Raw genomic sequence first — 13147 nt, 5'->3', positions numbered from 1 at the left:
GATAATAATAACTATTTTCTATACAGTTGTGCTCATAAGTTTACACACCCTGTATATGCACATGATAAAGTTGTCTAAAAAGAGGAATAAAAATCATCTTCTGGAAATTGATCTTAATGCCTTAAAACAATTAGGAGAAAATTCAACCAAGGACACCCATTTTCTTTGTGAATGAATAATGTATCGTAAATAAATAAATGCTCTTCCTTAAAATACAGGTGCCTATTATTTTCTAAAAGACAAAAAAAATCCATATTGTGCTTCCATCTTAGGAAATTTTTATATTTTTCTGGTTTGCTATCATCGGCCTGAATATATTTGGGAGGTACAACAAATGTGAATGCGTCATGTCGGGTTTTGGGCAATGCCAATCACAATTTTGGACATTACAGACCAAACAATTAATCAAGGAAGCAATCAACAGTGAAAGTAATCGATCGTTGCTAGTGCTAAGCCACCCACCTCTCACTGACCCACACTACCAACGTCCAGTGTAATTATGTGTGAAAATTTTGAGGAATTTGTGGACAACTGACAAAAGCCAGAATAGCCATTCTATTCAAAAGCCTTGGTGGAAAGGTCGCTGTGCTGTGCCATGCAAGAAGAATAGGCTCCAGGCTGAGTTGTGCCAAATGCTTTCTAATGAGGAGACACAGCACTCAAAAAATCCTCCATAGAAATGCATGGGGTTAGTTTGGAACGCCAATATGGCAGTTGTTTACACATATCCCGCCCCTTCCATGGCAAAAGTCGACATGTGAATTCATTGTGCCAATCATGTGGTGTGTTGTGAATACATCGTGCCGATCATGTGTTGTGATCTCGCTGCTGGACAAGGTTGGTGTGGTGAAGCCTTGCGCATGCGCATTTCTGCCAAAATAGGTGCCCGATAAGTCGCCAAGAAGCATTACAATATGGCCGCCGAGTGGAGGGACTTGCCTAAAAGGACTTTGGTTGTGTCAGCACCCTATATGAGAAAAATGTGCTCCAGGTTCGATTTGTTTCTGAACATCTTGTCCTCCGAAACTGAATATCTGTATTCAGTTACATTGGACAAGTTACAAGTTGTGTAATATTGTTCTGGAACTTGCTCATTCCAATTCCAATACATCAGTATGTTCATACATTTTTCATTGTAGCCTATATGTCAGTAGGCCTATATGTATACATACTCTGACAACAAGTAGGCTAGACCATTTTGGTAATCTTGTTAAATACCCCGTCTAATCAGATATCAATATTATTTCCTCCAGGTGTTAATGATTAGGCAATTGAAATCAGACACTTTAATTTTCCAGTGCGTTGAAAAGCCCTCCAGAACAGCACTAGCTTAATGGCCCTGACTGATTTGGTTTGTTAACACAACACAGAGGTATCAAGAGGCAGAGGCTGCATATAAACACTATCCATTCCCTCAGATAACCGGTTTATCCCTCAGTAAATGGTCTTCATTGTGCACATTACAGCTTTAATGAAATCACACTTTCCTCATTCATGTCCCCGTATTGTTGTAATGATGGAAATAAAAAAACAATTGATTACACGTATCATTTGAAAGAAAGAAAAAGGACCAGACGCTCGAGTGGATAACAGGTCATGGTCTATACAAAGCTCCAAGGACATGCTTCCAAGAGTGTGTTTACATGTTGTGTTTTCGTAGGAAAATAGGGTCCCTTTTGTCTGAGTCGATTTGGTTTTATTGTGCATATTCTGCTCATTCTGCGCCAGCCTTGAGAACACATCAAACCAACCAAGGTAAGTCTTCCTCCCTTTTGGTTCCTGGTTCAGTTTTTTAGTGTTAGTGTTTTAGACAGTGCAGAGAAAAGTTCAGTTTTCTTGCAGGTCAGCCATGTTTTATTCTTGCGGAGAATATGAGCCTGGTGTACAGGCGTTCATTTTAATTGGGGAGGAGGACAGGAGGGGAGTTGAATTATCTCCAGCTAATTTCACCAGCACAGCGTCCAGAAGGGCCATTCAAATGGAATGGAAGGAACTCTTGCAAACCCACATCACAGGCCAGCAGGAACTCTTGCAAACCCACATCACAGGCCAGCAGGAACTCTTGCAAACCTACATCACTGGTCAGCAGAAACTCTTGCAAACCCACATCACTGGTCAGCAGGAACTCTTTCTGAAGAACGCAGAAGAGGCGTGAGCTCTCAACCGCACCTGATTCCAGCCGTAGCCCCGCCCACTCTGCATCCGTGAGCAGCCAGTCAGAGAAGGTGCAGAGACGTCCAGCAGAGAGGGCTAGCTAGTGAGGGCTAGCAGTGGCCTTGGCTCTGGTCTATGTTTCTAATTCCCACTCAGATAGTCGGCTGGCTAGCCATCCTACCTCTGGCCAAAATGCATAGATGCCTGAATAGATTACTGCAATGAGACCCCAATGTGAAGTGACTGTGCCTCAGCCATGGTCAGTGTGATGGCCGTTGCGGAGTCAGTGCTGCATCAGTATCTACTGCCGCTTCCCATCGATGAGTGTTTCTCCACCATCCCAAAGGTCCACTCCCTCACATGGGGGGTATTTGGTGCGTCCAGCCCCTACTTCCTGACCAGAGAACTATCTGCAAAAAGGACAAGACTCACCCGTGTGGATCTACGTAGAATCAACTTTTGGCCTCAGGGCTGGTCCCAGGGGAAGGGGGGGAGGGGGGCTCAGGGCTGGTCCCAGGGCAAGGGGAGGAGGGGGGACTCAGGGCTGGTCCCAGGGGAAGGGGAGGAGGGGGGTGTGGAGGGCCTGGCTGGTTGGTCTGGGCTTCTCTGGACTCTGGAGTGCATGGGCATGCAACATGGGACTGGAGGGGGAATGTCTTTGTTACAGAAGCTAACAGGCTCACTGTTAGCCCATGGCGATAATCATACTCCATTAGGCAAGTGAGGTTGTGGTGGCAGTTGGGGTGGGGGGGTGGGGGTCATTAGAGGTGACCTCTGACCCCTTGGCTGTTAATGTGCTTCCGTATCATCATAATGTGTCATCCTTATCCAGAGCCACCATGCCATCTCAGTCAGTTGCAGTGGAAACCCACACAGAAGGGACGCTGGTTCCTGTAGTTCCTGGCCCAGTGTGCTGTGAGTCTCCTCCACCTCTCCGGTTTGCCTTTCAACTGTCCCTCCTTCTCCCCTCCTCTCCTCTCCTCTCCTCTTCCATTTCCTCGCTCGTTCCCTCGTTCTTCACTTCCTTCCTGCCCGGGTGGAAAGAGTGCGCTGTGGCTCATACGGACGTGGACTGTTTGATGCTGTGGAAACTCAGCCGCGTGGGCGAGGTCGGGATGGACATTGCCCGGGCGCCCCGCGTGCGGATGGAATGTTTGTCCTGCCATCGGTGCAACCGCTTCCTGGCCGCGGAGCGCACCTGAGGAAATGAACACATGAGCGATCAATGAATCAATCAATCAATCAATCATGCAAGGAATACATTAACAACTTGACCTACTGATCAGTTCAGATGCATGCGATACATGTGACTCATTCATACAATTGATCAGACCTCTATATAGCCTAGAAATCTAGACACACCCTAGCGGCAGCAAATGTAATGTTGAGCACTGCCAACGGTGAGTGCCCAGAACCCTATACTTTAATGTGGGTCTGGCTCTTCAGGCTAACCTGTATAACAATTAAGCTGAAATGATATGCCAGCACACAGAACAACACACTGACACTATCAGGTAGCGCATGCAGTCCCACACGGCTATGCTACCTACCTCACTGTTTAGGAAACAGTAGAACACAGACACAAAGAATCCCTGAAATGAAAAAGGAAAGTATTAAATAACAGACTTCTACCATACAAACAGCACACACTAACATAAATACAAAACTGCACATCTCTGCTGCACTCTTGTCTAGTTGTCGCCCCCTTTCTGCGGGTTTAGTGTACTGCAAGTCTCTGGGCTTCAGCTAAGGCCCTCTCACCTGGAAGGACTCGAGGAAGGAGTTGAAGTAGATGAAGACAATCTGGGAGATCTCATCCTCTCCTGGGTTCACAAAGAACAGCATGTAGGTGATCCCCAGCAGAGGCAAGAGGACCAGGGTGGCCTTCACTGCCTTCCTACACGAGAGAGAGAGAGAGAGAGAGAGAGAGAGAGAGAGAGAGAGAGAGAGAGAGAGAGAGAGAGAGAGAGAGTGAGAGAGTAAGCTGGTTCCCATGGCCTTAGGAAGGCTATGTTAGACTATGTCAGCTGAGGATACACTGATCATAAAGGACGCTCCTGTCTGACAACAGAGGTTCTTTGTGGCTGTTATAATTTACTCACATACTCATATGCCTTAACACTGAGAAAAGGATTTTTTCTAGAAGCTTACAGGATTTCCCTTAAGGCACCAGGCTGCACTATGTGGCTTTTACAGTGTGTGTGTGTGTGTGTGTGTGTGTGTGTGTAAGAACATACTCTGTGGGTTTCTCCTCTGCAGTAATGTGATGTGATGTGTGTGTGGCTGATCAGGCGACTATCAGGTGAAGTATTAAATTAGCTGACAGTGTTGTTGGCATCTGTGGTGATCTAGGCAGTGGTTTTCAAAGTGGGGGCCGGGGCACCCTGGGGGGCCGCGAGGGGGTGCCAGGGGGGCCTCAGCAATTTGGAAGGAAAAATAAAAGCAACAAATAAATACATTTGAAAAATGTTAAATATACCTATTACTATGAGGGTTGTTATACAATGCCATTAGAATAATTTGTCGCATATCTGAACATTATATTTTCCATGATAATGACTGGGAATAATAGTAGAGTTATATCTTTCATATAGCAGAAAGCTTCAAATGCAATTTTTACACACTGTATGCTCAATCGTGAAGTGCTTGTGGCTAAAATAATTATTAGGATTAGCTTAATGTAATTTTACATTTGCCGTAGTATTGTCGATGGGTTTAATAACACATCAAGGGGTCCTTGGCCAGAACCTAGTGGTATTTGGGGACCTTGTCGTGGAAAAAGTTTGGAAACCCCTGATCTAGGGTACGTGTGCTAGGCATCAGTGGTGGTTTGTGAGGTTCCCCCTTCACTGTAAAATGCTTTGGGTGTCTTGAAAAGCGCTATATATAATCACAATGTGTTGTTGTTGCTGTACCTGTACTGGATGGTCTCAGAGGTGGTTGAGGCTCTGAGTTTGGTCATTAGAATTCTGACTATGTTGAAGAGGAAGACAAAGTTGATCTGAAAAAGAGCAGCCCACATTCACAAGCTTAGATAAGGTGTAGGTTTTTGAACATTCTAAGTTCCGCAACAATTGAAGGTTCTAAAATTCTATGTTGAATTAAATGAACCCAGATATTGGTACAGGTACGCTGGCCTGCCCATACGTGTGCCTAAGATCTTGCAATGAAATGACCAAAATGATTCTGCCAAGTTATCAAATTAGCTTTAGTTCATTTCGGCTCATTGCCTGACTTATTCAACCTCGGGCCCTGAGACTTTAGAATATTACATTACATTACATTTAGCAGACACTTCTTGACCAAAGTGACTTACATATGTCAGCTATATTACAAGGGATCACATTGTCCCCAGAGCAACTTGGGGTTAAGAGCCTTGCTCAAGGGCACAACGGTGGAAGCGGGGAATTGAACCGAAAACTTTTAGCCTACTGCACGCTACAGCCCAGCTCCTTAACCACTACACTACCACCGCACAGAATAGAGATTGTGTTGAAGTTTCCCACCACAAGCACCAGAATCATGGGCCCCTGGTAGATGTAGTCAGTGTACACCCCCGCTCTCTTCCCGAACCAGCACCTGCCGGGAACACACAGACACACAGCAGTGAATCATGGGAAGGGATGTCTGAGGTAAACCCCAAGTGCACCATATCAGGAAATCCGCTGTTTTTAAGGCTGTCCAGTTATCAGAAACAGTCCAGTTTACTGGAAATTTCCACAGTGAGATGTGGCTCAGTGAGTCAGGCGGCTAAGCATTTCACTAAATAAATATTGTACTTTGTATAATATAAAAAGGAAAAAACGCACGCACATCCCGATCTAATCCTGGGTGCTGGACAAAACACTTACGATGAGAGAGGGGAAAAAAGTCCGCAACACCAGTATATGCTCCCAAGTTAAAGTTTATTTACCGTGACGTTTCGGGCCAACTCAAGCCCTTCATCAGACGTGAGTCAACAATCCAAAGACACCCATATATGTACAATTAAGTGATCACATGATCACACAGTGGTGTTACACAGGCAAGTAATTATCCAATCACAGCAATAGCCAATACATGTTCAGTAATGCAGTGCATACATACATCCATACACATATCTACATTTTCCAGAAACACCTACATACACTATATACAAAAAATTACAAAAAATTACAGGAATCCAACAACTACAAAAAACATGACCTCCTTCTCTGTCCCCCGGATACACAACGGTCAGATGTCAAAACAGACTGTGCAAAATTGTGCAAACTTGTGCAAAATAGTGCAAAATGTGCAAATTGGCATCCATTGTCAAAATGTGCAAATTAGCATGTCGGCATTAAACTCATATTCACTTATAGTAGCTGTCCATAGAATAAGCAAGTCTACACAAACCACATATCACAAATCACCAGCTAGATGTCATACAGACAGTCTGTGCAAAATTGTGCAAATTGGCGTCTATCACCACATTGTGCAAATTCGCATTTCTCATCAGGACTCATCTCATGTTCACTTACAGTACATATCCACACTGCACATTTTTATGGATAGACTTGCTTATTCTATGGACAGCTACTATAAGTGAACATGAGTTTAATGCCGACATGCTAATTTGCACATTTTGACAATGGATGCCAATTTGCACATTTTGCACTATTTTGCACAAGTTTGCACAATTTTGCACAGTCTGTTTTGACATCTGACCGTTGTGTATCCGGGGGACAGAGAAGGAGGTCATGTTTTTTGTAGTTGTTGGATTCCTGTAATTTTTTGTAATTTTTTGTATATAGTGTATGTAGGTGTTTCTGGAAAATGTATGTGTATGGATGTATGTATGCACTGCATTACTGAACATGTATTGGCTATTGCTGTGATTGGATAATTACTTGCCTGTGTAACACCACTGTGTGATCATGTGATCACTTAATTGTACATATATGGGTGTCTTTGGATTGTTGACTCACGTCTGATGAAGGGCTTGAGTTGGCCCGAAACGTCACGGTAAATAAACTTTAACTTGGGAGCATATACTGGTGTTGCGGACTTTTGTACTTTGTATAATTCAATGTGACAAATATGATTTGATTTGGGTATCAACTGTTCTCTTTGTTCCCTGACTACTAAGTAACCACATCACATCCCTTTAATCGTTGTAAAATACTTCCATGTTTAATAAATACCCAACTAATCAAAAATCAATGCCGCAAAGCCTTTAAAAAGACAGAATAGACACAGACCAAAGAGATAGGCCTACATTATGCACCACTTAAAGAGAAACTATGCAGTTTTCTTCGCTGTTTTCTCGTTTTTTCTTCGCTGTTTTCGGTCAGTCTACCGTTTCCTCTTTCCCTGTTCCTCCGACAACGTTTTACTTGCTTTCTACTTCTTTTCGCTGGCTCTGCCATGACGAATGTCTGAGAAACTCCATCGCTACCTTGTTCTAGCCGGTTCCTAGCGTGTATGTGTGTAGTGCAGTAAAGCAATTCGTTACATCGCGAGGCTGCGAAACAACGTTCTGTCTCTGAGGCTGTTGGCCCGCTGGCCCAAAGGGTGGTTTTTCCACTCACAGGCGCTAGGGGGACCATTCAGGGGGGGGCATTCAGGGCCACCATTCAACCCCAAAAAAGTCATATAACCATTCCAATGACTTTGTGAATGTAAATTAAGCTAAAAAAAACTGCATAGTTCCCCTTTAACTGACTCACTAGCAAAACAGTGACAGCTGAACTAGCAGAGAGAGAATATTTTGAAGTGCAACTTTGTTGTGGACGGTATAACCACCTCTGCCTCTAAGTGTGTACTGTGTTGCTTTGTTTTGGACGGTATAACCACCTCTGCCTCTAAGTGTGTACTGTGTTGCTTTGTTGTGGACGGTATAACCACCTCGGCCTCTAAGTGTGTACTGTGTTGCTTTGTTGTGGACGGTATAACCACCTCGGCCTCTAAGTGTGTACTGTGTTGCTTTGTTGTGTACGGTATAACCACCTCGGCCTCTAAGTGTGTACTGTGTTGCTTTGTTGTGGACGGTATAACCACCTCGGCCTCTAAGTGTGTACTGTGTTGCTTTGTTGTGGACGGTATAACCACCTCGGCCTCTAAGTGTGTACTGTGTTGCTTTGTTTTGGACAGTATAACCACCTCTGCCTCTAAGTGTGTACTGTGTTGCTTTGTTGTGGACGGTATAACCACCTCTGCCTCTAAGTGTGTACTGTGTTGCTTTGTTGTGGACGGTATAACCACCTCGGCCTCTAAGTGTGTACTGTGTTGCTTTGTTGTGGACGGTATAACCACCTCGGCCTCTAAGTGTGTACTGTGTTGCTTTGTTGTGGACGGTATAACCACCTCGGCCTCTAAGTGTGTACTGTGTTGCTTTGCTGTGGACGGTATAACCACCTCGGCCTCTAAGTGTGTACTGTGTTGCTTTGTTGTGGACGGTATAACCACCTCGGCCTCTAAGTGTGTACTGTGTTGCTTTGTTGTGGACGGTATAACCACCTCGGCCTCTAAGTGTGTAGGCCTACTGTGCTGCTTTGTTGTGGATGTTCTAACTCCTCAGTCTCTAAGTGTGTACTGTGCCTGGAGTATTGATATCAGTGTCCAAACTCCGACAGAGGTGAGACCTGGCTCACACTTATATCACAGGCAGGCAGTGCCAACTCAAGACTTATGTTGGTGTGTCTTTGTGTGTGTGCAAGAAGAGAGAGAGTGTGTTTGTGTGTGTGTGTGTGTGTGTGTTTGGATAGGAGGTTGTAGTAGGTGTGGGGAAAGACAAATGATGTCATATTTCTTAAAATCTCATTAGGTTCATATTGAGCAGTCTCCCATTCTGAGGGGGATCAATGCTTTCTGACCCTAGGGAAAGGGTTTTTGTAAATGACCAATAAGGAACTCCGTTCATCTCGATAATAGAATACAACTGACTTGAGATCTTATTGATCATATAACCTCAGGCAGACAAAAGTATGCAGGGACCCATTTCAGTTACAAACAAATAAACAAAATAAATAAACATACTTCTCATTGTCGTAATACAATTTGCCAACAGCCCAAGCAACGATGATTGGAAGTGGAATACCTGCAAAAAATAAAAATAAAATACATTTTCTCCTTAATTTACTCCTTAAAACATACAACATGATTTATTCGTTGCATTCTAACACATTAAAACACTTGTGTCTGACTACTACTTGATACAATAGCTACAATGTAATACATGAATACATTTATGTAGCAGTATTAACATGTAATTACATATAGCCTAACCCTAACATACAATCTGTCATTTATACTAATCGTTGCATTTCAATCTGACAGTTGAACTCCAGGTTATGCAGGGGGATTACATTAATTGGGGGCTCCACTTCACATCTAGAATATAATAATATAATAATATAATAATATAATACGGGCACTGGGACATGTTATAATGAATAACTACTGTCAGTGACTGCATGAGTGCTTCAGGACAACTCTCCCATGCTTGGCGAACAAAGAGTGCCTGCAAAGCTCAGTCCCAAGGGAACGAATACCCGTGGTGATTTACGGTACACACAGAGATTCTGACGCTGATCTGAGGCGAGTGGTGATGAGGGTGATGATTGTGATGAGAGAAATATTGTTTCCTCTCAGAAAAACGCCAGAGAACAAAAATCTGCACTGAGGACGGAGAATGCGCTCTACGCTCTCCAGCTGTGACAGCGCAAGCTGCAGATGACTCCGAGTGTTCCCTGGGACCCGGCGCTGGCCTCGTGCGGGCCCCTGCTCGCGGCACGGAACATTCTTCTGGGTAGGACGCTTGCACTTTTGCGTCTCTGAGGTGCGTGGAATTCAGCATTCAGAACCAACCCAAACAGAGACCCAGTGTGACGCCCACACAAAAACACAGCCCCGTCCAGAGTGGCTGGATCAGATGGAGGCCAGAAATACTCCCCATAGGGAAATAGATCACACCGGACCACAATGTCGGTCCTGTACATAAATTTCCAACTAATGAGACAACCAGCAAACCAACCAAGCCCAAATCAAATATGCACATGTTCTTCATACAGTATCATGTGTCTTTTTTTTGTCCCTGAGGCAAATACGAATTCACAACTACATTCTTGTGTTCTCCCTACATTCTATTTTATTTGATTCCATCCGCACTATTCTATTCTATTCTATTCTATTCTATTCTGTTCTATTCTATTCTGTTCTATTCTGTGGTGTTCTAGATCCATTGGGATGTTACAGTGCAGCAGTGCTCACCCCAGCCGATGCAGATGAACATCCACTTCCTGAGTTTGTCCGTGGAGTAGGTGAGTACGATGGCAGTGTGCAGGTAGCAGCCTTCCCCAAACATCCAGAAGAAGTTGGTCACGTGGAAATAGTTATACACAGCTGTGACCACACGACACCACAGCTGCAAGAGACACAAGAGAGGTCAAAAACAAAACGGTGGCCATTGAAGGTAGTGCTTTTTGCTGATGTCTGTCATGAAGATTATTTCTTCTATCTACCATAAAATGTTACTTAAGTAAACTAGCTTTATGTATCTACAGCACCTGCACTACCATTGAAAACTTCGGGGTCATTGTTTTCGAAGGAAAAGGATTTTTTGTCCATCAAAGCAACAGCAAATCCATTTGGATTTTGTTTTTGTCCATCAAAGCAACAGCAAATCAATCCAAACACAGTGCAGACATCATTCATATTGTTAATGACTATAGAAGTCAATTCTAAAATGATCAAATCATTCAAAAAGGCTAACTGATTATTTGAAGCGCTTTTGCAATTACTGAATGATAGCATAGCTAAAGAAATGCTGCACTGATTAAAGAAGCAATGCACCTGGCCTTTAGATGATTTGAGTATCTGGAGCATCAGATGGTGGTTTCACACAAAGGCCAGAAGCAAAGATCACCCCCCCCCCCCCCCACCCCCCCGCTCAGACATGTATCATCTAATCTCGCTCTGAGAAACTAAGGCTGTTCCATGGAAGACAAGGCCAAGGAATTGAAGGTCCCACACAGCGCTGGGTGCTACTCTCTTGTCAGACTGGATTTAGCCAGAATAGCAAGAGGAGTGAGAGGCCACAGTGCACCACTGAGCAAGATAGATAGATAGATAGATAGATAGATAGATAGATAGATAGATAGATAGATAGATGGATAGATAGATAGATAGATAGATAGATAGATAGATAGATAGATACTTTATTGATCCCTAGGGGAAATTCAAGGTCTCAGCAGCATACATACAACACAAACACATTATTTAACATCAGAAAGAGTAATTAAAGTATATAATATAAAAACACAACTAAGCAATAAGGACAGTAGAAGATAAAGAATATGCTAAATATACTAAAATACAAATTATACTAACTAACACTTAATACAATATATAAAAATATACTAAAATACAAATTACAAAAATACAAATTATACTAACTAACACTTAATCTAAGTCATTCTAAAAACAGTATCCACATAGTGGATACTGTTTTTAGAGCAAGAGGACAAATGCGTATGTACACATGCCTCACAGGTCTTAAACTGGCAGTTCCGTTGAATAGGAACCGCAAAACACCAGCACAAGAGGTGAGTTCCGGGTGCTGGCCTTCTAGACAGAGTTGTAAAGAAAAAGCCATATCTCAGACTGACCAGTAAAAAGCCATATCTCAGAATGACCAGTAAAAAACAATATCTCAGAATGACCAGTAAAAAGCAGCCATATTTTAGAATGACCAGTAAAAAGAAAAGATTAAGATGGGCAAAAGAGCACACACAGATGACCGATGAAGACAGACAAATCTAAGGTGAACAGATCACAAAGAAGAATATTTGTGATATGCCGAGCCAATGCTGGAGGAGTGTTTAACCCCATCTGTCACGTGGTGAGGGAATGTGATGGTCTGGGTGCACTGTGGTGGTAGTAGAATGAGGAATTCCAAAGGAATCTTGAAGAAAGAAGGCTATCACTCCAGTTTACAATGCCAAGCCACACCTTGTGGATGGTTGATTGGCTTGAGTGAAGTCAACTCTCTCCAAAAAGAGGACAATGACCCCAAGAAGCAGTCCGCTGGTACTCCGCTTACAACGGAGTAGCATGGAAATGTCTAAGTGACCTCAAACCTTTCAACAGCACTGTATGGTTCTCACGGTGTGTTATTATATTAAACACAGCTGGGACCACGTGACCCCACAGCTGCAGAGGAGAGGAACGTTTAAATGAAACAAATCATTCTCTGTGGAGGCAGTGCTGAATTTATATCACAAAACAACAACTGCATGTCCGATTGTGACTTATCTGTTGTTTTGTGCCTTATGACGCCTGGGCCAGCTGGTCCATCTACTTGTGAGAAATAAACTAGTTTTAAACATCCGTGGTGCCCATGGCTGCTCTGCATACTACAATGGATGAGTGCTGCAGCATCCGGCAAGAGCTACCAGCATGGCTTAGCTTAGCTTGGTTTAGCTTAGCTTAGCTTGGTTTAGCTTAGCTTAGCTTGGTTTAGTTTACTGCAGCTTTACTCACACCCAGTCTTAATTTTCTGACAAAAAATTCACACAAAATCACACAACATCATAGTTTTTACACCCCCAAGGACGAAATTCGTTCAGTCTAAAATTTAGTTTTCATCGCAATAAATGTCGTCCTTGGTGTGTAAAGACTAGGCCTATAAGAACACATGTATTTAATTACCACAGTGATTTTGTGTAAATAGTTTGTCTGAAAAATCTGACTTGGTGTAAAAGGGCCTTTGGGCCGGTGATAGGCTACACTTGCTTTCTGACCAAGCATTCTCGTATATTCGGGTAAGCCTACGCGACTGGCTGCGTTGTGAACGGATTCGTACCTCTGGCACTACACGTGCTACTTGAGGACTCCACTAGAGGGCAGACCATAGTGTTCAGACTCAGAATCATAAATAAAGCCATAAATAAGGCATGCTCATGCACAGTCATGCACTGTGCCTATGCTACCACTCCTAGTGTGCAGAGTGGATATTGCATCTCGCAGACAC

General features: G+C 43.4%; 1 protein-coding gene across 2 annotated transcripts in view; it reads right to left on the bottom strand.

Annotated features, from left to right (window-relative positions):
• Positions 1-261: 261 nt before the first annotated feature.
• The window catches only part of LOC143103340 (corticotropin-releasing factor receptor 1), a 53454-nt gene continuing 40568 nt past the window's right edge, over positions 262-13147 (bottom strand). For both annotated transcript variants that reach the window (XM_076267174.1, XM_076267175.1), the window contains 7 exons: positions 10387-10540; positions 9154-9214; positions 5661-5733; positions 5070-5155; positions 3916-4051; positions 3705-3746; positions 262-3352 (listed from right to left, as the gene is read on the bottom strand). In XM_076267174.1, the coding sequence (XP_076123289.1) occupies positions 3212-3352; positions 3705-3746; positions 3916-4051; positions 5070-5155; positions 5661-5733; positions 9154-9214; positions 10387-10540 (693 nt within the window). In that variant the 3' untranslated portion in view covers positions 262-3211. The remainder of the gene's footprint in view (positions 3353-3704; positions 3747-3915; positions 4052-5069; positions 5156-5660; positions 5734-9153; positions 9215-10386; positions 10541-13147) is intronic.

The sequence above is a fragment of the Alosa pseudoharengus genome, unplaced genomic scaffold (assembly GCF_046254945.1).
Source record: "Alosa pseudoharengus isolate Yale_2024_CS ecotype anadromous, Long Island Sound unplaced genomic scaffold, YU_APseudo_1.1 YU_APseudo_1.1_scf_4, whole genome shotgun sequence".
Lineage (NCBI taxonomy): Eukaryota > Metazoa > Chordata > Actinopteri > Clupeiformes > Clupeidae > Alosa > Alosa pseudoharengus.
The sequence above is the reverse complement of the archived record's forward strand: the minus strand, read 5'-3'. Positions and strand labels throughout refer to the sequence as shown.